The sequence below is a fragment of the Anomaloglossus baeobatrachus genome, chromosome 1 (assembly GCF_048569485.1).
Source record: "Anomaloglossus baeobatrachus isolate aAnoBae1 chromosome 1, aAnoBae1.hap1, whole genome shotgun sequence".
Taxonomy (NCBI): Eukaryota; Metazoa; Chordata; class Amphibia; order Anura; family Aromobatidae; genus Anomaloglossus; species Anomaloglossus baeobatrachus.
In genome coordinates, this window is record NC_134353.1 from 53617805 (window position 1) to 53645041 (window position 27237).

The 27237-nt window shown below is 49.4% G+C and overlaps 1 protein-coding gene across 4 annotated transcripts in view; it reads left to right on the forward strand.

The window, feature by feature from the left end:
* Positions 1-977: 977 nt before the first annotated feature.
* The window catches only part of CHMP3 (charged multivesicular body protein 3), a 67298-nt gene continuing 41038 nt past the window's right edge, over positions 978-27237 (forward strand). Inside the window, exons 1-5 of one of the 4 annotated variants that reach the window (XM_075346754.1) lie at positions 978-1132; positions 3985-4248; positions 14946-15085; positions 15377-15492; positions 16650-18599. In XM_075346754.1, coding sequence (XP_075202869.1) covers positions 4023-4248; positions 14946-15085; positions 15377-15492; positions 16650-18150 — 1983 coding nt within the window. In that variant the 5' untranslated portion in view covers positions 978-1132; positions 3985-4022 and the 3' untranslated portion in view covers positions 18151-18599. Of the gene's footprint in view, positions 1133-3984; positions 4249-14945; positions 15086-15376; positions 15493-16649; positions 18600-25782; positions 25930-26198; positions 26216-26547; positions 26609-27237 lie in introns of those variants that run through there. The other 3 variants (XM_075346780.1, XM_075346771.1, XM_075346762.1) reach the window with 3 other exon arrangements.

Here is a 27237-nt window from a genome sequence, read left to right on the forward strand (position 1 = left end):
TCTCTCTTTCTCTCTCTCCTCTCCCTTCTCTCTCTTCTCTCTCTCCCTGTCTCCTCTTTCTCGCGCTCTCTTTCTCCTCTCTTCCTCTCTCTCCTCTCTTTCTCGCTCTCTCTCCTCTCTCTTTCTCCTCTCCCTCCCTCTCTTCTCTCTTTCTCCCTCTCTCTTCTTTCTCTCTCTTTCTCTCTCTCCTCTCTCTTCTCTCTCTTCTCTCTCTCCCTCTCTCCTCTTTCTCGCCCTCTCCTCTCTCTTTCTCTCTCTTTCTCTTTCTCTCTCCTCTCTCTTTCTCTCTCTTCTCTCTCTTTCTCCCTCTCTCTCTTCTCTCTCTCTTCTTTCTCTCTCTCCTCTCTTCTCTCTCTTCTCTCTCTTCTCTCTCTCCCTCTCTCCTCTTTCTCGCCCTCTCCTCTCTCTTTCTCTTTCTCTCTCTTTCTCGTTCTCTCTCCTCTCTCTTTCTCTCTCTTCTCTCTCTTTCTCCCTCTCTCTCTTCTCTCTCTCTTCTTTCTCTCTCTCCTCTCTTCTCTCTCTTCTCTCTCTCTCTCTCTCATGACAGACTGGTGCAGAGGGGAGAGGATCCTGCCCTTGTGGACTAACTTATAGTCTACAGGATGATGAGGGAGACAGGAGGTCGGGGGTTGCGGCAGCTCCGGTGGTGATGAGTTTACAATGTGTACTAATTAGTGATAAAAATACAGTTCTAAAATAAATATTAATTATTAAAAATAAGTTATAATAATACATTATAATGAGTATTTTATTATTATAATGTATTATTTATTATTAATAATTATTATTTTAATCTTCATGCTATTTATGCTGTTTCAGTTACAACATCCGGCCACAGCGGCGCTGTCTCTGTGTGACTTCCGCTGTCTTGTCTAGCCGTTCTTCCCCCCTCTCTATGGTAACGCTTGGTCTCGCTATCTCTCCTCCCACCTCGTCTCTATGGTTAGTCCCCGCCCCCTAACACACAGAACCATCCCCAGAGCCGGGGTCGGAGGTCGCGGTGACGTCACAGCTGTCTTGTTGCTCAGCTGATCGCGTCCGGTGCTCAGTGACAGCGGAGGCGATGGACGGGGGACCCGCGCACTGCAGCGCCTGAGACTCCGCTCCCTCCCGCCATCCTGCACCCGATGAGGTAGGGGGTGTGGGCCGGGGGGAGGCACCGTCCTGTACCCCAACCCCCTGCAGAGAAGCTGCCCAGACAGAGCCCCTGCTATGTGTTTACATAGACCCGGGAGGGGGAGGGGCGCGCTGTCTGTCCCATGGAGAGTATTCTACGGGGGGGGGCTGCGGGCTCCCATGCATAGCGCTGTGTCAGAGGCTACTGCACTCTGCATAGGCAGCAACCGAGATAAAGCTCTGAAGTGAGGTTTTGTCATCTCTCGTTGACTATGTAGAGCGCAGCACCCTCTGACAGACTCCCCTTGATTGCTGCACTCTGCATAGGTAGCAGCTGAGATAACAAAACCCTGAAGTGAGCTTTTGTCAACTTGGTCCCTGCCTATGCAGAGTGCAGCAGCCTCTGACAAAATAAATCTCTGAAACAGGCTTTTGTCGTTTCAGTCGTTGCCTATGTAGAGCGCAGCAGCCTCTGACAAACTCCTCTCGGGTCACTGCGCTCTGCACAGGCAGCGACACACAACAAAACCTCACTTCAGGGCTTTATCTTCATTTCTGCCTATGCAGAGTGAAGCAGCCTCCTAATAAACTCACTTTGATTGCTGCACTCTGGTAGCAACTGAGATAACAAAATCCTGAAGCGAGCTTTGGTCCCTGCCTATGCAGAGTGCAGCAGCCTGACAAGATAAATCTCTGAAGCAAGCTTTTATTGACTCGGTTGCTGCCTATGCAGAGCGCCGCAGACTCTGGCAAACTCATCTTGGTCCCTTTTTTTTTCTTTTACAAATAAGCTTTAACAGGAAAAAAAGTCCTTTAAAAAAAGAAGTGACATTTATGCAGCGATTCCTGTATTTGCCCCAATCTGGTCGAAAACGGTTTGAAATGTCAAAATAGTTTTGTGACTTTTGCAATTTTTGACACCGACTTTGTGGGTGGAGTTCTGAGGAGGGGGTGGGGCCTGCCACTGCCCAATAAGTTCATTCCCTCCCTGTCTTGTGTGATATTTCTGTCAGTGGCACAGATGAAAAATGTGACGTTCATCAATAGTCTGTCCTGTGCCGAGCCTCTGCCGTCCTTCCCGGAAGTGTGCCGAGCCTCTGCCGTCCTTCCCGGAAGTGTGCCGAGCCTCTGCCGTCCTTCCCGGAAGTGTGCCGAGCCTCTGCCGTCCTTCCCGGAAGTGTGCCGAGCCTCTGCCGTCCTTCCCGGAAGTGTGCCGAGCCTCTGCCGTCCTTCCCGGAAGTGTGCCGAGCCTCTGCCGTCCTTCCCGGAAGTGTGCCGAGCCTCTGCCGTCCTTCCCGGAAGTGTGCCGAGCCTCTGCCGTCCTTCCCGGAAGTGTGCCGAGCCTCTGCCGTCCTTCCCGGAAGTGGGCCGAGCCTCTGCCGTCCTTCCCGGAAGTGGGCCGAGCCTCTGCCGTCCTTCCCGGAAGTGGGCCGAGCCTCTGCCGTCCTTCCCGGAAGTGCGCCGAGCCTCTGCCGTCCTTCCCGGAAGTGCGCCGAGCCTCTGCCGTCCTTCCCGGAAGTGCGCCGAGCCTCTGCCGTCCTTCCCGGAAGTGCGCCGAGCCTCTGCCGTCCTTCCCGGAAGTGCGCCGAGCCTCTGCCGTCCTTCCCGGAAGTGCGCCGAGCCTCTGCCGTCCTTCCCGGAAGTGCGCCGAGCCTCTGCCGTCCTTCCCGGAAGTGCGCCGAGCCTCTGCCGTCCTTCCCGGAAGTGCGCCGAGCCTCTGCCGTCCTTCCCGGAAGTGCGCCGAGCCTCTGCCGTCCTTCCCGGAAGTGCGCCGAGCCTCTGCCGTCCTTCCCGGAAGTGCGCCGAGCCTCTGCCAATTCTTCCTGGAAATCAATCAATTAGTTGATTGCATTTTTCGTAGTCGGTCGGGTGTTTATTAAATTCTCAGTCCGTTGCTCAGGAGACGCAGCCTATTATAAAAAGGAATGGTAATTGGCAGTTGGTTTATACATTTCCATGAGTAATAACAGAGGAATGACACAATGCAGAGTGTAATGCAAGGTCTGAGAATGGTTAATTTATAAGGAGCACAAGAATTCACTACATGAGGTGACCCTGGAGGAGCGGAGCGACAACCAGGGGAGCGGAGCGACAACCAGGGGAGCGCTGTAGTGGCCGCGTCCTCTGACCGATGAGTAATAATGAAGATTATAAAAAAAAAAAAACCCTTACAGACGTGACTGCTAATTACTGTGCAGTGCTGGAAATACCCGAACATTAGGTGTATAGTTACCCATCCCCGGCAGTAACAGCCCCGTCCTCCTCCTCCTGTGTGTAACCTGAGGAATTATCTTTCGTTTTGTTATCCTGAGATTCCGGTAAAACAAGTTTTCTCACATGTGATGTGTGCGGCCGGAGCTCTGCGGTTATGAGGCTTGTAAATGTTTATATACAAACAGCTCCGATATCTGCGCAACCGGATCACTCGAGGCTGTAGCCTATCCGCCCCGGCCACCTATGCTGCAGGCCATCTTTTGACCCCGGATCCCGCTCCGTTCCCCCTTTTTGACCCCGGGTCCCGCATTGTTCTCTTTTTGGCCCCGCTCGGTTCGCCCTTTTTGGCCCTGCTCGGTTCGCCCTTTTTGGCCCTGCTCGGTTCGCCCTTTTTGGCCCCGCTCGGTTCGCCCTTTTTGGCCCTGGGTCTGTCCATCTCTGGATGTTGGGCAATGGCACCAGCAGGAACAATTAATGTTAGTGGTATTCGTACTATCTCATCATGGCACTGCTCTGGCGTTATGTGGAGCCGCGGCAGTCAGCTGTAGATGAGGTGATGGCGTCCTCCTCTCCCCGGTACATTCCTGCACACATCACATATTCCTGTTGTTGTTTTCTCATTAACACTCGTTGTACCCGTCTCTGATCCTACAGGGCAGGGCAGATACACTGCATCCACCAAGACCGGCAAGATGTGGCTGAAGCTCTTACTCCTCCTCCTCTACTTTCTCATCCTCTTCGTCCTGGCAAGGTTCTTTGAGACCATCGTGTGGTATGAGACGGGTATTTTTGCCAGCCAGCTCGTGGACCCAGTGACACTCAGCTTTCACCAGCTGAAGACTGTCTTAGAATGCCGAGGACTGGGATACGCTGGGCTGCCGGAGAAGAGAGATGTCCGGGAACTGGTGGAAAAATCAGGTTTGAAAAAAACCTAGGCCAGCGCCGCCTTTGCAGGAGGGGGTCATGCTGGCCGGCGCCGCCTTTGCAGGAGGGGGTCATGCTGGCCGGCGTCGCCTTTGCAGGAGGGGGTCATGCTGGCCGGCGTCGCCTTTGCAGGAGGGGGTCTGGCTGGCCGGCGTCGCCTTTGCAGGAGGGGGTCATGCTGGCCGGCGTCGCCTTTGCAGGAGGGGGTCATGCTGGCCGGCGTCGCCTTTGCAGGAGGGGGTCATGCTGGCCGGCGCCGCCTTTGCAGTAGGGGGTCTGGCTGGCTGGCGTCGCCTTTGCAGGAGGGGGTCTGGCTGGCCGGCGCCGCCTTTGCAGGAGGGGGTCTGGCTGGCCGGCGCCGCCTTTGCAGGAGGGGGTCTGGCTGGCCGGCGCCGCCTTTGCAGGAGGGGGTCATGCTGGCCGGCGCCGCCTTTGCAGGAGGGGGTCATGCTGGCCGGCGCCGCCTTTGCAGGAGGGGGTCTGGCTGGCCGGCGCCGCCTTTGCAGGAGGGGGTCATGCTGGCCGGCGCCGCCTTTGCAGGAGGGGGTCATGCTGGCCGGCGCCGCCTTTGCAGGAGGGGGTCATGCTGGCCGGCGCCGCCTTTGCAGGAGGGGGTCTGGCTGGCCGGCGCCGCCTTTGCAGGAGGGGGTCTGGCTGGCCGGCGCCGCCTTTGCAGGAGGGGGTCTGGCTGGCCGGCGCCGCCTTTGCAGGAGGGGGTCTGGCTGGCCGGCGTCGCCTTTGCAGGAGGGGGTCTGGCTGGCCGGCGCCGCCTTTGCAGGAGGGGGTCGGGCTGGCTGGCGCTGTATGGGTAAAATAATGTGATTGGTGAAAAGGAAGGAAGCGCAGCGGGTGACGCTGTATGAGGAGGGAACCTCGCTGCGACCATCGCTGTACATAGCTCAGATGTCTCTGCCAGCCTGACATGCAGCTACATAACCACACGCCGGTTATTTATTTCCAGCCCGGGGATGTCTCTCACTGAATACATGTAGATCTCTCCCCTCTCCCCTTCCCTAAAATAGGGGACATCACTCATCAGTGCTCCTCACCTCCGCTGCCCCTGCTGTAATCCCCTCCGTCTCTGGAGGGATCATGTTTCTTGTGCTGGAGAGCCAGTGACACAGAATAGTGGAGCATGTGATACCTTGTACTAGAGACACAGGTGGCTGTATATAGAGGCAGCGTACAGGCTGTGAGGTGTATACCTACAGAGAATGTATATAGCCAGGAGGTGAGGCGATAACATATAGTGATTGGGCGCCAATCCAGCCGGGGCCTCCATACACCGCTCCCCAGAGTGTCTGTATTGTACCCATAACTACTGATTTCACACTTTATACTACCTTGTGTCTCCTGCTGGACTTTGTCGCCCTCTTGTGTCTCCGCTATATTATTACACCATATATAATATAAATAATTTTTCTTCGGCGCTCCATTGGGAGACCCAGACGATTGGGTGTATAGCTACTGCCTCCGGAGGCCACACAAAGTATTACACTAAAAAGTGTAAGGCCCCTCCCCTTCTGCATATACACCCCCCGTGGGATCACGGGCTCCTCAGTTTTATGCTTTGTGCGAAGGAGGTCAGACATCCACGCATAGCTCCACTGTTTAGTCAGCAGCAGCTGCTGACTATGTCGGATGGAAGAAAAGAGGGCCCATACTAGGGCCCCCAGCATGCTCCCTTCTCACCCCACTTTTGTCGGCGGTGTTGTTAAGGTTGAGGTACCCATTGCGGGTACGGAGGCTGGAGCCCACATGCTGCTTTCCTTCCCCATCCCCCTGAGGGCTCTGGGTGAAGTGGGATCTTACCGGCCTCCAGGCTCTGAGGCCGGGCTCCATCCACAGACCCGGAGATCCTGCTGGAATGGAGCTGAGTATCGTCAGGGACAAGGCCCTGCAACGTTAAGGTATTCTGTGTCCCCGTACAGACCACGCACACACACACCAGCATGCTGGGTGTGTTAGTGCGCCGGGGACAACAGCGCTGCGCGCTGGGGCTATACTCACTGCAGCTTAGCTGAGTGAGTTAATGTGTGGGAAACTGCCGCGCCGGCCGCTGCTAGAAGCTGCGGCGCGGATGAGACTTGTGGTGCGCCGGGGACTTCCGCGCTGACCGTGCTTTTACGACGGCAGCGCTTATAAATCGAGTCCCCGGCTTTTGCGGCCTAGTTTCGTTTCCTTCCCGCCCCCGGGCCTGCCAGTCAGGGAAGGGGCGGGACGCTGTACAATGGTCAGCACCGAGGGCTGGAGTCTTATTTACATACTCCAGCCCTCTCACTGGGCACAGTGGGACGCCAGTTTCCCGCTCGTTGTCTGGGGCACGCCCACGGCCCGCCCCTCTTCACAGGACGCCGGCAGCCATTCCTGCATGCAGTCTAAGCTGGAGAACGGACACAGGCTCTGGGAGACCCGGTCAAGGGATTCTGGCGACCACACACCTGCTTAAGCGGGCGGTAAGCAGCACCTTGGTGCTGACCCCACTAGTGCCACAGTGTTTTGTGTACTTTATGCTTGTACCTATATTTGCACTGTACGGTCGCTTCTTGGCTAGATACCCCTGGATTGCTCTGAGGAGACAACAGCATGTCGTCCGCAGAAAAGCAAGGGTGCCAAGACACAGGCTTTCTATGCTGTCTGTACCGCATGTGAGGCTGTTTTACCGGCAGGTTCCACTAACCCCCATTGGGTAGAGCTGCTAGTGGTGGCCCAGAGAGAGCCACCTGTGAAACTGTCCAGAGGACAGAGTTTGCAGTTTTTTGCGGATAAAATGTCTGGGACTATGACCAAGATTCTAGAAACTTGCAGTCCAGGCCGGTGACTCAGACAATGGGCACTGTTGAACAATGCCCCCCGGTCTCCCTCAGTTGGAACTAATACGTGCTCCAAGGGGGTCCCATACATCCCAGGCTGAAGGCTCTGCACGGACGACAGTCCCAGTCAGCCTAAGTGAGCTCGCTGGGAGAGACCCTCGACTTCACACACTAGTCAGGGTCTCAGCGAGAGGATTCTCTGTATGATGAGGCAGAGGTAGCTGATCAGGATTCTGATCCTGAGACCGCTTTCAATCTGGATGCTCCTAATAGTGACGCCATGGTGAACGATCTCATAGCGTCCATCAATAGACTGGTGGATATTTCTCCCTCAGCCCCTCCAGTGGAGGAGTCAGCTTCGCAGCAGGAGAAATTCCATTTCAGGTATCCCAAGCGTAAATTCAGTACTTTTTTGGGCCACTCTGACTTCAGAGAAGCAGTCCAGAAACACCACGCTTATCCAGACAAGCGTTTCTCCACACGTCTTAAGGATACACGTTATCCCTTTCCCCCTGACGTGGTCAAGCGCTGGACCCAGTGTCCAAAGGTGGATCCCCCAATCTCCAGGCTTGCGGCTAGATCCATAGTTGCAGTGGAAGATGAGACTTCACTTAAAGATGCCATTGTCAGACAGATGGACCTCTGGTTGAAATCTTTCTATGAAGCTATCGGCGTGTCCTTTGCTCCGGCATTCGCAGCCGTATGGGCGCTCCAAGCTATTTCAGCTGGTCTTGCGCAGGTGGACACTGTCACACGTATATCTGTACCGCAGATGGCGTCCTTAACCTCGCATATGTTTGCATTGCGACTTACGCTATTAATGCTGTCCTGGACTCTACGAGCCGTACGTCAGTGGCGTCCGCCAACTCCGTGGTTTTTACGCAGAGCCTTGTGGTTAAGGGAATGGAAGGCAGATTCTGCTTCCAAAAAGTGTTTAACCAGTTTGCCATTATCTGGTGTCAGACTGTTTGGTGAGCGATTGGATGAAATCATTAAACAGTCCAAGGGTAAGGATTCTTCCTTACACCAGCCCAGATCAAACAAAACCCAACAGAGGAAAGGACAGTCGAGGTTTCGATCCTTTCCAGGCTCGGGCAGGTCCCAGTTTTCCTCGTCCATAAGGACTCAAAAGGCTCAGAGGGGCTCAGATTCCTGGCGGGCTCAATCACGCCCAAAGAAGGCAGCCGGAGGAACCGCTACCAAGGCGGTTTCCTCATGACTTTCAGCCCTCTCTCTCCGCATCCGCGGTCGGTGGCAGACTCTCCCGCTTTGGCGACATTTAGCTGCCACAGGTCAAAAACCGGTGGGTGAGAGACATTTTGTCTCACGTGTACAGGATAGAGTTCTGTTCTCGTCCTCCGGCTCGATTCTTCAGAACTTCCCCACCTCCCGACCGAGCCGATGCTCTTCTGCAGGCAGAAGGAGTGGTAATCCCTGTTCCTCTGCAGGAACAAGGTCACGGTTTTTACTCCAATCTGGTTGTGGTGCCAAAAAAGGACGGCTCTTTCCGTTCCGTTCTGGACCTATAACTGCTCAACACATGAAAACCAGGCGGTTCCGGATGGATTCCCTCCGCTCCGTCATTGCCTCAATGTCTCAAGGAGATTTCCTAGCATCAATAGACATCAAGGATGCTTATCTCCACGTGCCGATTGCTCCAGAGCACCAGTGTTTGCTACGATTCGTTATAGAAGACGAGCATCTTCAGTTCGTAGCCCTGCCCTTCGGTCTGGCGACAGCCCCACGGGTTTTCACCAAGGTCATGGCAGCAGTGGTAGCAGTCCTGCACTCTCAGGGTCACTCTGTGATCCCTTACTTGGACGATCTACTTGTCAAGGCACCCTCTCAAGAGGCATGCCAACACAGCCTGAACGTTGCGCTGGAGACTCTCCAGAGTTTCGGGTGCATCATCAACTTTTCAAAGTTAATTCTGACCCCGACCCAATCGCTGAGATATCTTGGCATGGAGTTTCATACTCTCTCAGCGATAGTGAAGCTTCCGCTGGACAAACAGCGTTCACTACAGACGGGGGTGCAGTCTCTCCTTCAAGGCCAGTCACACCCCTTAAGACGCCTCATGCACTTCTTAGCGAAGATGGTAGCAGCAATGGAGGCAGTCTCTTTCGCGCAGTTTCATCTGCGTCCACTGCAATGGGACATTCTCCGCCAATGGGATGGGAAGTCGACGTCCCTAGACAGGAACGTCTCCCTTTCTCAGACGGTCAAGGACTCTCTTCAGTGGTGGCTTCTTCCCACCTCATTGTCAAAAGGAAAGTCCTTCCTACCCCCATCCTGGGCGGTGGTCACGACAGACGCGAGTCTGTCAGGGTGGGGAGCAGTCTTTCTCCACCACAGGGCTCAGGGTACGTGGACTCAGCAAGAGTCCACCCTTCAGATCAATGTTCTGGAAATCTGGGCAGTGTATCTTGCCCTGCAACCCTTCCAGCAGTGGCTGGAAGGCAAACAGATCCGAATTCAGTCGGACAACTCCACAGCGGTGGCATACATCAACCACCAAGGCGGAACACGCAGTCGGCAAGCCTCCCAGGCAGTCCGGCGGATTCTGATGTGGGTGGAAGACAGAGCATCCACCATATCCGCAGTTCACATCCCGGGCGTAGAAAACTGGGAAGCAGACTTCTTCAGTCGCCAGGGTATGGACGCAGGGGAATGGTCTCGGCACCCGGACGTGTTTCAGGAAATCTGTAGCCGCTGGGGGATGCCGGACGTCGACCTAATGGCGTCTCGGCACAACAACAAGGTCCCGATTTTCATGGCGCGGTCTCACGATCAAAGAGCTCTGGCGGCAGGCGCCTTAGTTCAGGATGGGTCGCAGTTCCAGCTACCCTATGTGTTTCCCCCTCTGGCACTGTTGCCCAGAGTGCTACGCAAGATCAGCTCCGATTGCCGCCGCGCCATCCTCGTCGCCCCAGACTGGCCGAGGAGGTCGTGGTACCCGGATCTGTGGCATCTCACGGTCGGCCAACCGTGGGCACTACCAGACCGGCCAGACTTACTGTCCCAAGGGCCGTTTTTTCTGTCTGAATTCTACGGCCCTGAACCTGACTGTGTGGCCATTGAGTCCTGGATCCTAGCGTCTTCAGGATTATCTCAAGACGTCATTGCCACCATGAGACGGGCTAGGAAGCCGACGTCTGCCAAGATCTACCACAGGACGTGGAAGATATTCTTATCTTAGTGCTCTGCTCTGGGAGTGTCTCCCTGGCCATTTGCATTGCCTACTTTTCTTTCCTTCCTGCTCTGGTTTGGAAAAAGGTTTGTCGCTCGGCTCCCTTAAAGGACAAGTCCCAGCGCTGTCTGTATTCTTTCAGAAGCGCCTAGCACGACTTCCTCAGGTACGCACGTTCCTGCAGGGGGTTTGTCACATTGTCCCTCCGTACAAGAGGCCGTTAGACCCATGGGATCTGAACAGGGTACTAATTGCTCTCCAGAAGCCGTCCTTCGAGCCTCTGAGGGATGTTTCACTTTCTCGACTTTCACAGAAAGTGGCCTTTCTGGTAGCGGTCACATCTCTTCGGAGAGTGTCCGAACTAGCAGTGCGGTCAGCCAAAGCTCCCTTCCTGGTGTTTCACCAAGACAAGGTAGTGCTGCGCCTGATTCCGGAGTTTCTCCCTAAGGTGGTATCCCCCTTTCTTCTCAATCAGGATATCTCCTTACCTTCCTTTTGTCCTCATCCAGTTCATCGATATGAAATGGATTTGCATTTGTTGGATCTGGTGAGAGCACTCAGAATCTACATTTCCCGCACGGCGCCCCTGCGCCGCTCGGATGCACTCTTTGTACTTGACTCTGGTCAGCGTAAAGGGTCGCAGGCTTCCAAATCCACCCTGGCTCGATGGATCAAGGAACCAATTCTTGAAGCCTACCGTTCTGCTGGGCTTCCGGTTCCATCAGGGCTGAAGGCCCATTCTACCAGAGCCGTGGGTGCGTCCGGGGCATTACGGCACCAGGCTACGGCTCAGCAGGTGTGCCAGGCAGCTACCTGGTCGAGTCTGCACACTTTCCCAAGCATTATCAGGTGCATACCTACGCTTAGGCGGATGCCAGCCTAGGTAGAAGAGTCCTGCAGGCGGCGGTTGCCTCCATGTAGGGAAGGGCTGTTTTACGGCCCTAACTTGAGGTATTAATTTACCCACCCAGGGACTGCTTTTGGACGTCCCAATCGTCTGGGTCTCCCAATGGAGCGCCGAAGAAGAAGGGAATTTTGTTACTTACCGTAAATTCCTTTTCTTCTAGCTCCAATTGGGAGACCCAGCACCCGCCCTGTTTCCTTCGGGATTTTTGGTTTTTTCGGGTACACATGTTGTTCATGTTGAATGGTTTCAGTTCTCCGATGTTCCTTCGGATTGAATTTGTTTAACCAGTTATTGGCTTTCCTCCTTCTTGCTTTTGCACTAAAACTGAGGAGCCCGTGATCCCACGGGGGGTGTATATGCAGAAGGGGAGGGGCCTTACACTTTTTAGTGTAATACTTTGTGTGGCCTCCGGAGGCAGTAGCTATACACCCAATCGTCTGGGTCTCCCAATTGGAGCTAGAAGAAAAGGAATTTACGGTAAGTAACAAAATTCCCTTCTTTTTTTTAATGTTTTGCTAAATTGCATCAATATACAGTGCCTACAAGTAGTATTCAACCCCCTGCAGATTTAGAAGGTTTACACATTCGGAATTACCTTCGCTTGTGACATTTGGACTGTAGATCAGCCTGGAAGTGTGAAATGCACTGCAGCAAAAAAGAATGTTATTTCTTTTTTTTTTTTAAATTGTGAAAAGTTTATTCAGAGGGTCATTTATTATTCAACCCCTCAAACCCCCAGTTTCTGTTTGGTTCCCCTAAAGTATTAAGAAGTATTTCAGGCACAAAGAACAATGAGCGTCACATGTTTGGATTAATTATCTCTTTTTCCAGCCTTTTCTGACTAATTAAGACCCTCCACAAACTTGTGAACAGCACTCATACTTGGTCAACATGGGAAAGACAAAGGAGCATTCCAAGGCCATCAGAGACAAGATCGTGGAGGGTCACAAGGCTGGCAAGGGGTACAAAACCCTTTCCAAAGAGTTGGGCCTACCTGTCTCCGCTGTTGGGAGCATCATCCGGAAGTGGAAGGCTTATGGAACTACTGTTAGCCTTCCACGGCCTGGACAGCCTTTGAAAGTTTCCACCCGTGCCGAGGCCAGGCTTGTCCGAAGAGTCAAGGCTAACCCAAGGACAACAAGGAAGGAGCTCCGGGAAGATCTCATGGCAGTGGGGACATTGGTTTCAGTCAATACCATAAATAACGTGCTCCACCGCAATGGTCTCCGTTCCAGACGAGCCCGTAAGGTACCTTTTACTTTCAAAGCGTCATGTCAAGGCTCGTCTACAGTTTGCTCATGATCACTTGGAGGACTCTGAGACAGACTGGTTCAAGGTTCTCTGGTCTGATGAGACCAAGATCGAGATCTTTGGTGCCAACCACACACGTGACGTTTGGAGACTGGATGGCACTGCATACGACCCCAAGAATACCATCCCTACAGTCAAGCATGGTGGTGGCAGCATCATGCTGTGGGGCTGTTTCTCAGCCAAGGGGCCTGGCCATCTGGTCCGCATCCATGGGAAGATGGATAGCACGGCCTACCTGGAGATTTTGGCTAAGAACCTCCGCTCCTCCATCAAGGATCTTAAGATGGGTCGTCATTTCATCTTCCAACAAGACAACGACCCAAAGCACACAGCCAAGAAAACCAAGGCCTGGTTCAAGAGGGAAAAAATCAAGGTGTTGCAGTGGCCTAGTCAGTCTCCTGACCTTAACCCAATTGAAAACTTGTGGAAGGAGCTCAAGATTAAAGTCCACATGAGACACCCAAAGAACCTAGATAATTTGGAGAAGATCTGCATGGAGTGGGCTAAGATAACGCCAGAGACCTGTGCCGGCCTGATCAGGTCTTATAAAAGACGATTATTAGCTGTAATTGCAAACAAGGATTATTCCACAAAATATTAAACCTAGGGGTTGAATAATAATTGACCCACACTTTTATGTGGAAAATTTATTAAAATTTAACTGAGCAACATAACTTGTTGGTTTGTAAGATTTATGCATCTGTTAATAAATCCTGCTCTTGTTTGAAGTTTGCAGGCTCTAACTTATTTGCATCTTATCAAACCTGCTAAATCTGCAGGGGGTTGAATACTACTTGTAGGCACTGTATTATTATATTTGGCTGTGCACATTCCTTGTGGGTTTCTATGACTTCTTGGTCTTCTTCCGCCCCGCTTTTGTGCACACTTGCTTTCTTTGGTGCTAATTATTTAGCTACTTGGTTTTAGTAGTCCTCCCCATTTACGCACCTTTTTGATTGCTGCTCCCTCTGTGTAGTTTGCAGGAAGGTAAGAATCCTGGGAATTGTAGTCCTTCACATGTGGCAGCAACAACACAAAGCTTCTGGGCAGGAATCTAGTGATTAGTCAGAGACATGGAGATATGGAGATATTTTGTGTGTTTCAAGATAGGAAAACCCATTAAGGTGGCTTTACACACTGCAACATCGCAAACGACATCGCTGTAACGTCACCGGTTTTGTGACGTAATAGCGACCTCCCCAGCGACATTGCAGTGTGTGAAACACATCAGCGACCTGGCCCCTGCTGTGAAGTTGTGATCGCTACAAATCGTTCAGGACCATTCTTTGGTCCTTTGTTTCCCGCTGTGCAGCAAAGTCTCAGTGTGTAAAGGGGACTTTACAGCGACTTCCCTTTCAAAAAGCTGCTTTACAACGTCCCCAATGACCAGCTAGGTCACTCTGCAGGTCCGGATCGCTGTTGCGTCGTTGGCCAGGTCTGCCTGTTTGACAGCTCACCAGCGACTCACCGGAGACTTTGTAGCGATCCCGGCCAGGTTGGGATCGCTGGTGGGATCGCTAGAAAGTCTCAGTGTGTAAAGGGGCCTTTAGAGATACAATTTGATAAGACGCCTTGAACTTTGCACCTGGTCTGTGCCTGATGCTTGCTGTGTGTATTATTAGCATTGAATTGGTAGTGATTGTGTATCTTTTATGTTGCCCAGTGTTGTATACAGTGTATATGGAGGGGGATGTGGAGGTGTGGACCTGGGGGGATATATGGAGGTGTGGACCTGGGGGGATATATGGAGGTGTGGACCTGGGGGGATATATGGAGGTGTGGACCTGGGGATATATGGAGGTGTGGACCTGGGGATATATGGAGGTGTGGACCTGGGGATATATGGAGGTGTGGACCTGGGGATATATGGAGGTGTGGACCTGGGGATAAATGGAGGTGTGGACCTGGGGATATATGGAGGTGTGGACCTGGGGATATATGGAGGTGTGGACCTGGGGATATATGGAGGTGTGGACCTGGGGATATATGGAGGCGTGGGCCTGGGGATATATGGAGGCGTGGGCCTGGGGATATATGGAGGCGTGGGCCTGGGGATATATGGAGGCGTGGGCCTGGGGATATATGGAGGCGTGGGCCTGGGGATATATGGAGGCGTGGGCCTGGGGATATATGGAGGCGTGGGCCTGGGGATATATGGAGGCGTGGGCCTGGGGATATATGGAGGCGTGGGCCTGGGGATATATGGAGGCGTGGGCCTGGGGATATATGGAGGCGTGGGCCTGGGGATATATGGAGGCGTGGGCCTGGGGATATATGGAGGCGTGGGCCTGGGGATATATGGAGGCGTGGACCCGGGGATATATGGAGGCGTGGACCCGGGGATATATGGAGGCGTGGACCCGGGGATATATGGAGGCGTGGACCCGGGGATATATGGAGGCGTGGACCCGGGGATATATGGAGGCGTGCACAGTGTTGCCATCTTTCACATTGTGCCTGTCTTTTCCAGGGGATCTTATGGAGGGGGAGCTGTACTCTGCCTTAAAGGAAGAGGAGGCCTCAGAGCCCGGATCCAGCACCAACTTCAGTGGAGAGATGCACTTCTATGAGCTGGTGGAGGACACGAAGGACGGCATTTGGCTGGTGCAGGTAACGGCTTGTACCTCTAAATAAAAAATATACATGTCCCTGACCAGGGCTGCTCCTGGGATGTCAGCACTGACTCCCAGCGGTCATGTGACATTGGCTGCAGCACTCACTTGGCGTAACAATCAATGGCTGCAGTAATTCTGTAGCATGAGAATATCATGGGTTGTTCAGCGCACACAGTGACAACATTACAGGAGCGGCAGTAGTCCGGGACGTGTGTGTCTGTGTGTGTCTGTGTGTGTGCGCGAGATCTCTGGTCTCGTCATGTTGCTCCTCTCTCATCTCTTCCAGGTGGTTGCCCACAGCAGGAGTCCTCTTGTAAGTAAGGTCCACTGGGAGAAGATGGTGAAAAAAGTGACCAAATTCGGCATCCGGACAGGAACATTCAACTGCTCCAGTGACCCCAGGCAAGTGCTGCGTCGTACCCATTGTCACCGGTCTATATCATATCTCTAGCTGTCGCCAGATATAGTGCACCCTGTTAGCCACAAACGTGCAAAGAAACATGCAAAATGATCCAAAGTAGAAAAGGTTTTAAAGTTTTTGTCATGAATGGGGCAGTACCCGGAGGGGCCCACTGAGGACCCGCCTGCTGCGGAGCGGGGGGGGGGGGCACTGAGGACCCGCCTGCTGCGGAGCGGGGGACGGGGACACTGAGGACCCGCCTGCTGCGGAACAGGGGGGCCCACTGAGTACCTGACCTTGGCCACTATCCATAGATGGAGCAGACGCGGAGCTGAGCATTTCCGGCCACCTGATGCCGGCACAGAGAACATCTGAATCGGCAGGGTTTTGGGGTGTCTGACCCCGGCTGATCTGACATTGATGACCTATCCATGAATAGCCCATCAATTTAAAATTAGTGGACAACCTGTTTAAAGGGAACCTGTCACCACTTTTTTGGCCTATAAGCTGCGGCCACCACCACCGGGCTCTTATATATAGCATTCTAACATGTGTACATAAGAGCCCAGGCCGGGGGTATAACATAAAAAACACTTTATAATATTCACTTAATGGTCGTGTATTGGGCCTATTGGGCGTCTCTGGTGCCGGCGCCGCCTCTTTTGGCTATCTTTGTTCTCCTTTTTCTCTAGCCGCGGTGCATGACGCGGCTACGTCATACACACTCGCCGGCATTCTGGTCCTGAGCAGGGCAGATCAAAGTATTGTAGTGCGCCTGCGCAGGACCGGCGAGTGTGTATGACGTAAACGCGTCATGCACCCAGGAGTCAGAAGGAGGACGAAGATGGCCGAAAGAGGAGGCACCGGAGAACGGAGACGCCCATTAGGCCCACCGTGCGACCGTTGGGTAAGTATTATAAAGTGTTTTTTATGTTATACCCCCGGCCTGGGCTCTTATATACAGCATGTTAGAATGCTGTATATAAGAGCCCGGTGGTGGTGGCCGCAGGTTATAGGCCAAAAAACTGGTGACAGGTTCCCTTTTAATGAATCTCCTCTCATTGACTGCAGCAGTGATCGTGCCCTCCTAATCTTACTCTTGGTGATGCAGATATCCTCGGCGAGAGTCTAATCTGTTCTTGGTTTTTCCCATTTCCAGATATTGCAAAAAGAGAGGATGGATGAGATCGACCCTTATAATGTCCGTGCCCCAAACCAACCACTCAAAGGGAAAAGTCATGCTGAAAGAGTACAGCGGGCGCAAGATCGAGACAGAGCACATTTTCAAGTGGATCACGGCCCACGCGGCATCGCGCATCAAGACCATCTACAACTCTGAGCACCTGAAGGAGGAGTGGAACCGGAGCGACCAGTACAAGGTCAAGCTGTTCCTGTTTGCAAATCTCGATCAGCCTCCAGCTTTCTTCTCCGCCTTGAGCGTCAAGTTTACCGGAAGAGTAGAGTTCATATTCGTCAATGTCGCAAACTGGGACAATACGAGTTACACGGCTGAAATCGGCATCTCCAGGACGCCATCGTACGTTCTGAAAACGCCGGAGGGGATCTACAAGTACGGGAATAACACGGGGGAATACGTTTCCCTGAGAGCCATGGATTCCTTTCTTCGCACTTTACAACCGGAGGTCAATGACCTGTTTGTGCTGAGCTTGGTTCTGGTGAACCTCATGGCTTGGATGGACCTATTTATTACTCAAGGAGCCACCATAAAGAGATTTGTGGTTCTGATCAGCACTTTAGGGACATACAACTCCTTGCTCATTATTTCGTGGTTACCGGTGTTAGGTTTCCTCCAGCTTCCTTATCTCGATAGCTTTTACGAGTACAGCCTAAAACTTCTCCGCTATTCGAACACCACCACATTGGCTTCGTGGGTCCGAGCCGACTGGATGTTCTACTCTTCTCACCCCGCACTTTTTCTAGGCACTTATCTCGGGCACGGGTTGCTCATCGATTACTTCGAGAAGAAGAGACGGAGCAACAATAACGCCGACGAAGCCAACGCGAATAATCTGGAGTGGCTGTCCAGCCTTTGGGACTGGTACACCAGTTACTTGTTCCACCCAATCGCTTCATTTCATCATTTTCCCAATAACTCCGATTGGGACGAAGATCCGGAACTATTTCTCGAACGTTTAGCCTTTCCAGATTTATGGCTTCATCCTTTGATACCCACAGATTATATCAAAAACCTACCAACCTGGCAATTTCACGGTCCTCTTCACCACGCCGAAGAAGACTTATCGGAAAGTTCTCAAGAAAGCGACAGCGATTCCGAAAGTGACCGGTGCCGAAACGCAAAGAGTCATCCTTCTGGTTGCTCGGAGTCTGCCGACTGGACATGCGCGTGCGAAGGCGGAAGAAAAGTTGGGTCCTCGACAAAGGAGAATTCCTCGGAACCAGACTGGACCCATTGGCCCGAGAACATGTTGCACTGTACAGAATGCGTGGTGTGTCTGGAGAATTTTGAAAACGCCTCTTTGCTCATGGGTCTACCGTGCGGTCACGTGTTTCACCAAAACTGCATCGTGATGTGGTTGGCCGGAGGTAGACATTGCTGCCCGGTTTGTCGATGGGCATCCTACAAAAAGAAACACTTCACCCAACCTTCGTCAGCCATGTCCGGTTCTGCCCCCTCTTAGCATCTACGTTTCCATCTGGAATCTTCCCGGCCGCCTCTAATTGCTCGTATCTGTGGTTTGATGTCCTGGGGGGATTTTTTTTGGGAGGGGGGTTCAGTCTCAGTACAGTGGACTAATTGCACATTATGTTTCCGTCATGATTAATTTTTTTCTTGCCTTGTGTGTTAAGTGTAAATGCCTAATGTAAGCAACGGGAGGGGGAAAAAAATATTTTTATGATTTTCACAAATTATATTCCTATTTCAACGTATTTTTTAAACAAAGAATTATCTGCCAAATTGTAGAGACAATTCTGCTGATTTTTTTTTTTTTTTTCTTCCAACCATTTTCATTTCTACTATTCTCAGTGTTTTCATACGTTTGTGAAGGTACGTAATGAAAGTCTCAAGATTTCACTTAAGTGTTATCAATTTTTTTTTTTTTTTGTTTTTAATAAAAATATAACGACGTCTCCTGTTATGGTGTAAATCAAACCACGTACGTTTTTAAAGGGGGTGTTCACTATTCGGACAACCCCCTTCTCATTCCCCTTGTTCGCGCCCGTGAAAGTAAATAAGCCTATAGTCTCCTCCAGTGCCGCAGCAGTTCCAGCGATGTTTGAAGCCGCGTTCCCGGGACCCATGTGACATTGTTGTGACACGTGAGCCCCGCAACCAACCAGCGCCAGCTTCGTTCACCCCACCTTAGGACATTTGAGCAGGACGTGAGTGCAGCGCCAGCTTCCTTCTCCTTGCCTTAGGACGTGAGTGCAGCGCCAGCTTCCTTCTCCTTGCCTTAGGACATTTGAGCAGGATGTGAGTGCAGCGTCGGCTTCCTTCTCTTAGGACATTTTAGGAGGATGTGAATGCAGTGTCGGCTTCCTTTTCCCAGTTTAGTGCATTTGAGCAGGATGCGAGTGCAGCGCTGACTTCCTGCTTAAATGTCTGAAGGTGAGGAGAAGGAAGCCGGCGCTGCACTTGCATCCTCCTTAACTATCCTAAGGCTGGTTGGTTACGGTGCTTGCCTGTCATAAGTGTCACATGTGTCTCGGGAACGTGGCGTTACATATTGCTGGAACTCTGGTCACATCAAAGTTGAGTATAGGCTTATTTATTTTCACGGGGACAAACAAGTGCGATGAGTAGGGGTTGTCCAAATAGTGGACATCCCCTTTAAAGGGAATCTTTCAGCAGGTTTTTGATATGTACTCTGACACCAGAGGGATGTAAGGGCAGAGATCCTGATTCCACTGATGTGTCACTTGGTTTACTATGTACAGCAGTTGTGATAGAATCACAGTTTTCTTTGCTGCAGAGCTCAGGATTCTGAGCTGCGTATAACCCTGCCCATACCACTGATTGGCTGTGCTTTCTGTGGACATTGACACAAAGCTACCAATCAGTGTTGGGGGAGTGGTTGGACCAGGAAGTACAAGACACCTAGTCCTGTAGTGATAATCTCCTGCTGATAAAACACTAATTGTATTGAAACAGGAAAACACAGCCCAGTAAGTGACACATTGCTGAAAATAAGATCTCAGCCTTTACATTACGCTGCTCTACGATTACATAGCAATAACCTGCTGACACATTCCCTTTAACATCTATTTGCTGTACAGAATTATTAAGGTGTACAGTTTTCTTACATCGAAGGCAAAAATTGCATTTTTAAGTTCTAACTCTTAAAAACGTGATTAATTTTTCACATGTTCTAAAATCCTATAAAAATAAAATGTCATTATGTGACGATAAAACGGGATCCAAGTCAGAAGAAAAATGTTGTGCCTTTTTATATATTTAGCCAAAAAAGATGACATTTGGGCTCACAGTGATTTTTCCCTGAAAGTTATTGTGAAAAAATGATTTACTTAGATATCAGCTGTGGCGTACAGCTTGCACTCGTCCATAAAGACCAGGATCAGATCAGACAAAACCCCCCAGATCTGCCCTGTACAGCATATTTGTCTCTAATATATACACCCTGGCTAAAAAACAAACAACTTAACAGGCAATAATTCAGATGTGTATCTATCAGATGGGGCTTCCGGCCACCCACAGACATGGTGGCATCATGATGTGAAAGCAGGGCCACTGCTGATGCCTTTGAGAATGCTGGCGGCTGCTAAAACCCAAACCTAACGTGCTTAAAGGTGTACTCCGGAGGGTTGAAAATATACACTTGTCCATATAACATCATATACTAGAAAGGCTTACATCCACTGGGTTGCTATCAATCACTGCGGTATCGGGTAGTGCCTTCCCTCCTAATCAGGGGGTCATGGTCTGTTCCTGGCTTCTGCTGTCAAGGGAGGAATTTTGGGTAAAGATAGCTAATGGTATCTTCATACAGGGTAGCCAGAGACTGTGCCGTATTAGCTATATATATCAGAGCTGATAATAATGAATCAGATAATGAATACATGAGACATGTTCTCCTTGAGCCAGCGTCACCAACTGACTTTCGTGTATTGCAAGAAACCCAATTATACAGTTTGCATCATTAACCTTGAAAATACAACACAGAGTATAGGGGGTGTTCCACTCCCCAATTTCTCCCAGCATGTTATGAGACACATCTTTGTTCGTTAAAACATTCTTTCTGTGTGAAAACTACTGATAAGACTTTTGCTCATTATTATAAAACTTTCACTGTACATCTGTTCACTTATCCTTTGTAACCCCTTCATGACTATACAGCTTAGAATCATATTATGGGTCTAAGCGATTGCTACATAGACACAGATAATTATGCAACTACATCTATATTTTGATTATTTACATACACAAATATTCTTATTATGTTTAAACAAACAAGCTATAGCTCAGGCCACCTCCACACTGCCACAAGCCATAGTATACATAGTAATATATGGGGGGGCGCATTGCTTATTATGGTCCCAGAGCGAGCGTGATTCTGGGTTGTCTGCTGCCAATTCGCAGCTGTCAAGTGAGAGTCCAGTTTATTGTCCAGTCACCAGGAAGCTGTGCAGAGGCAGCCTGTGTCCATCCAACCTGAGAACAGTCAGCACCAAGGGGGACTGCTGGGGTTAGGAGTCTGTGTCAGTGATAGATTTTGCAGCACACGTCCTGAAACAATCTACTATATCATCCCCCCCCCCCACCTCCTTACAGAATTACCCCTGACAGCCATGTTATACCACAGCTCTGCTATGCTATGCTCAGCTATGTAATGTTTAACTTTTCTATGCTGAGCATTGCTATGCTTTGCTTGGCTCTGCAATGCTTTGCTTGGTTGTGGCTCTGCTATGCTTTGCTTGGTTGTGGCTCTGCTATGCTTTGCTTGGCTCTGCTATGCTTTGCTTGGTTGTGGCTCTGCTATGCTTTGCTTGGCTCTGCAATGCTTTGTTTGGTTGTGGCTCTGCTCTGCTATGCTTTGTTTGGTTGTGGCTCTGCTCTGCTTGGCTCTGCTTTGCTTGGCTCTGTTCTGCTACGCTTTGCTTGGTTGTGGCTCTGCTTTGCTTGGCTCTGCTTTGCTTGGCTCTGTTCTGCTATGCTTTGCTTGGTTTTGGCTCTGCTATGCTTTGCTTGGTTGTAGCTCTGCTATGCTTTGCTTGCTTGTGGCTCTGCTTTGCTTGGTTGTGGCTCTGCTATGCTTTGCTTGGTTGTGGCTCTGCTATGCTTTGAATGGCTCTGCAATGCTTTGCTTGGTTGTGGCTCGGCTCTGCTCGGCTCTGCTCTGCTATGCTTTGCTTGGTTGTGGCTCTGCTATGCTTTGCTTGGCTCTGCTCTGCTTGGTTGTGGCTCTGCTATGCTTTGCTTTGCTCTGCTTTGCTTTCCTTAGTTGTGGCTCTGCTATGCTTTGCTTGGCTCTGCTATACTATTCTTGGCTCTGCTATGATATGCTTATCTCTGCTGTACATGCAGGAGGAACCACTAATGATATGTGCAGGTTGTAAAAGTAATGCCCCTGTTATACACAGCTTAAGGTAAGGCCTAACAGGCTCCAAGTAATAGCTGTTATGGTACCCCGAGGCCATCAGCTGTCGTACTAGGTATGGGGAAGTACCAAGTCAACAGCGAAACGGAAGGGAAACCCTGTGTCTAGAGAAGGGGAAGATGGTGACCCCTGACCAAATCTACCTCTGAGCCCTGGGTTCTCTCACCGCCCTAGATAGGGTCCGCACCTATGCTCCAAGCTGGATACCTGACTCTTATCTGGGCCCTAGGTAGGGAACGCATGGGATAAGCTCTTCATCAACCCCAGGAGACGCTAAAGATACAAGGGGATAACAAACAAGGAAAAACAACAACCAACTTCTCTCTAGTTGTCTAGGGACGAGAACCTGCAACAACCACCAAGATGCTCCAGATGTCTGCAAGCCGCCTGCTTGCACTGAACACTTGATAAAGATGTATGAACTATCACCAGCACCGAGTAAGGCCCCTTCCAGACGTCCGTGTTTCAGGTACATGTGACATCTGTTCTTAACACGGATGCCACACGTACCCATGTTATTCTGTGGTGTTACACGGCTGTGTTTTCACACGGATCGTGTGACCGCTCGTGGCCCCGCACATACACTTGGAGACATGCTCGTTTTTTTCCGGCAGCACGGGTGTCACACGAATTGCACACTGATGTGATCCGTGTGACATGTACCGGAGAAAACACATCTTTGAAATAAAAAAGATTTTCTATATTCACCTGTATATAGATACTGTTTTCTTTGTCTGCCGCCTCCCGCTCCTGACCCCCGCTCATTATGTTCATTGATTATTCACTGCACTGAGCACCTGGAAGCCGAAGCATCGCGGGGACAGCATCACCGGTGACAGGGGAGTATTCAGCAAGCAGTGTGTGTGCAGTGACGTCTAGGAGGTCATTGGAGTTCTCAATGAACTCTGATGAACCCGTGAAGTCACCGTGGTGACAACCACTGTAGCGGGGGTGTCATCAGGATGTCATCAAAGTTCATTGGGAACTCCAATGACCTCCTGGACGTCACTGCAAACACACTGCTTGCTGAATACTCCCCTGTCCCCAGCAATGCTGCCCCCACGGTGCTGTCCTCGGCGATGCTGTCCCCATGATGCACCGGCTTCCAGGTTCTCGGTGCAGTGAATAATCAATGAATATGATGAGTAGCGGTCAGGAGCAGGAGGCAGCAGAGCCGAAGAAAACAGCGCTGGATACAGATAAATATAGAATATCTTTTTATTTCAAAGACTCGTAGACCCATATTTTCTCCGGTACGTGTCACACATATGACACACGTATGACCATACCAATGCGTGTGGCTTATATATGATTAAACACAGACGTCTGAAAGGGGCCTAATAGTAAGTGAAGGTATATATAAACAAGGAAAGTACTGATGAACAGCAGCTGACAGGCTGAGAAACTCAGCAAGGTCCTAAAGGGAAAGAGATGAAAACCAAACAGAAATGATAGGTCATGGAGCAGTTTGCGCAGCCAAACGTTGTGACCTTCTATAGCCGGACACCACAGGACTATCTGTCAGCTATGACACACCAGTGGTCGGAAAAGGGTTAAAGTGGGTGCCGTTCCCCTTTGTTACCAATCACAACAGTGTCATATAGATGGTTAACAGCATCTAGGTGGTCAAACACTCGTGATCGGTGCTAAGAGTGACTATCCGACACAGCCGGGCATCAGCTATTAGGCAAGAATGCAGCTGGTGTCAATCAGGGCGCTATTTACCAATTTTTTTTTACAAATACTGGGAAAAATTAGGGAGTTGAATACTCCCTAAAGTCTCCGTTCTAGTTTCAAGGACAATGATGCATTCTGTATAATTAAGTTTTTTTCCAATAGACGAGTTCAGTTGGTAACGCTGGCTCAAGCAGAGAACACGTCTTGTGTGATCATTGTCTGATTCATTGATATCTGTACTAATATACAGCTAATACGGCACCGAACTCTGGATATCCTGAACGAAGATACCATTAGCTATCTTCACCTAAATTTCTACCTTGACACTATTAGTTGACACCAGCTGCATTTTTGCCTATCAGGGCGCTATTTACCACTTGTTTTTTTACGGTTCTGAGGATTAAAGACCTATAATAAACATTGTAAAAAGGCATATCAAACTTGTTAGGGGGATACATTTGAATAGGTATTTCATGTGATTACCTACACTGTGGTGTTAGGGGAGTGAAGTTTGATTCTGCATATGGTAATGAGGCAGGATGAGCCTGGGGGGACATGTTTCACCCCCACCACATTAATCATCACGATAGTCCTACTATATGGTGGCTGTAAGTCGTGCTCAGGGACGTGCGATAAGAAGATCGTAGGCAGGACTAGAGTGGGGGATGGTACACCGGACTGGACTAGTCCTGCTTTATTAGTATATGCAAGAATAAACTTAATTCTTCCAGTACCTCAGTATTAGGCTATGTACATGTAAGGAGATGGACTTCTTGTCGTGTACCTCCCGTGAAGACCCCAATCACGTTATTCTCATGTAGTGTAATGTGAAACATGTCATGTGCTATTTATTGTGTAAGTAATGTGTCATGTGATATGTGCTATGCAGTTGTGTTGTATGTGCTGAGCTGAAAGTAGGGTCAGACATGGAAAAAATGAATTGTAATTATAAAGAAAAAAAATCTAAAAAAAAAATAGCTAAAATAAAAGGTGTTTTAAGTTAAACGAAAACTAATAAAAAAATAAGAGGAAAAAGCAAAAAAATATATATAATTGTAATTATAAAGGTAAAAAAAATTGAAAAAATAATTAAAAGGTGAGAAGTTAAAGAAAAACATAAAAAAAATCAAGAGGAAAATACAAAAAAAAATAAAGTAATTGTAATTAAAAAGAGAAAAAAAACTTTAAAAAATAGCTAAAGTAAAAGATGTTTTAAGTTAAAGGAAAAGTAATAAAAAATACGGAAAAAGCAAAAAAAAATAAAAATAATTGTAATTATAAAGATATATAAATTGAAAAAATAATTAAAATAAAAGGTGATAAGTTAAAAGAAAAACATAAAAAATAGAGGAAAAAGCAAAAAAATAAAGTAATTGTAATTAAAAAGAGAAAAAAAACTTTAAAAATAGCTAAAATAAAAGGTGATTTAAGTTAAAGGAAAACTAATAAAAAAAAAAAGAGGAAAAAGCAAAAAAAAAAATAATTGTAATTATAAAGAGAAAAAAACCTAAAAAATATCTAAAATAAAAGATGTTTTAAGTTAAAGGAAAAGTAATAAAAAATAAGGAAAAAGCAAAAAAAAAAAATAATAATTATAAAGATATAAAAAATTGAAAAAATAATTAAAATAAAAGGTGATAAGTTAAAGAAAAACATAAAAAATAGAGGAAAAAGCAAAAAAATAAAGTAATTGTAATTAAACAGAGAAAAATAAAATGTGATTTAAGTTAAAGAAAAACTAATGAAAAAACCCAGCAAATAAATAAATAAAAAGTTATAGAGAAAAAGAAATCCTAAAAATAAAGTAAAATAAACAGTGAGTTCAGCTATAGAAAAAAATAAAGAATTAAAAAGTTATAGAAGTGTTCTTTTTGCTTGTTGACAATAAAGTTACATGAATACAAATAAAAAAAAAAAAGAGCACAGAGCAAGAAAAACGAGCCCGACCTGAATCTTTACTGCAACCGTCACGTGTCATAACGTATGACGTCACAGCTGACGTCAACTGAGGGCGGAAGTAATAGGAGAGGACGTGAAGAAGTTAAGGGCAGAAGAAGGAAGTGTGGTGACACCGGAAGCGCTGAGCTTGGAGCCTGTGTTGTGGTTGTCCGGTGCACAGATATGGGGCTGTTCGGGAAATCCCAGGAGCGGCCGCCCAAGGACCTGGTGAGCGGGGACGGGGGCTATAGACGGTCACGGTGTGTTATTTCCCGGTGCTCGCACTTGGACGGCCGTGTAGTGACTGCTGTGTGGTCTTATGTGTCCGCTGCACCTTCACCCCGCCCCAGTGTATAAGAGCAGAGTGGATATCGCTACCTTAAAGGGTTAACTATACCTTAAAGGGATATTCCCGCATTGTTAGGGGATCCCAAACCCCAGCGAGGATTGTTAAGGGGGGTCGCAAGCCCAGCGAGGATTTGGTAAGGGGGGGCGCAAGCCCAGCGAGGATTTGGTAAGGGGGGGATATCGCAAGCCCAGCGAGGATTTGTTAAGGGGGGGATATCGCAAGCCCAGCGAGGATTTGTTAAGGGGGGGGATATCGCAAGCCCAGCGAGGATTTGTTAAGGGGGGGGATATCGCAAGCCCAGCGAGGATTTGTTAAGGGGGGGATATCGCAAGCCCAGCGAGGATTTGTTAAGGGGGGGATATCGCAAGCCCAGCGAGGATTTGTTAAGGGGGGGGGATATCGCAAGCCCAGCGAGGGTATTTAGGGAGTCACTTTTGGTTCTGACCATACCCCTTGGTTGTCCTGCATTGATGATGGTTTTTCTCTTTCCTCATTAGGTGAATGAATGGTCACTGAAAATCCGCAAAGAAATGCGCGTGATCGACAGACAAATCAGAGGTTGGTTTATATCCGCTGACTATTTTCATGGGTTATTACACTGCTTTGTTAGTTGCTTTTTAGATAATTTCTTTTCCTAGTTCTGTTGCCCCCCCCCAAAAAAAAAACCCTGAAGTGTAGTGATAAAGGGGATGTGTCCTAATTGATGCCCTTTTGCCTCGACTTTTAAAGGGAACCTGACATTTTATACATAATCTTTATTTTCATATAGAGCCAACATATTCCGCAGCGCTTTACATACATCTGCATCACTGTCCCCATTGGGGCTCACAATCTAAATTCTACTAAGTATTAAGTATTTGGTACGAATATTTTACTATTCGCTCATCACTAGATACTTGTTAATAGTGACGAAAATGCAGGGATCTCCCAGTATTTAAAGAGGTTTTCCACTGTGGCCCCCTTTTATTTGTCCTAACTCTTCCTAACTTACACTTTCCAAATATACTTCTGCTACCTACCCTGCTCCTGTAAGCTGATATATCTATGGCTCGTATATTCTTATGTGGATATTTTAGCATTGATATTTCCGATCTGGAGACTGAAAATGGACCAACTGAGCAGGGCACGTCACTGGAGGGGGCTGTGAGGAGAGTGAAGTGTGATTTGGACATGTGTGCAGAGACTGC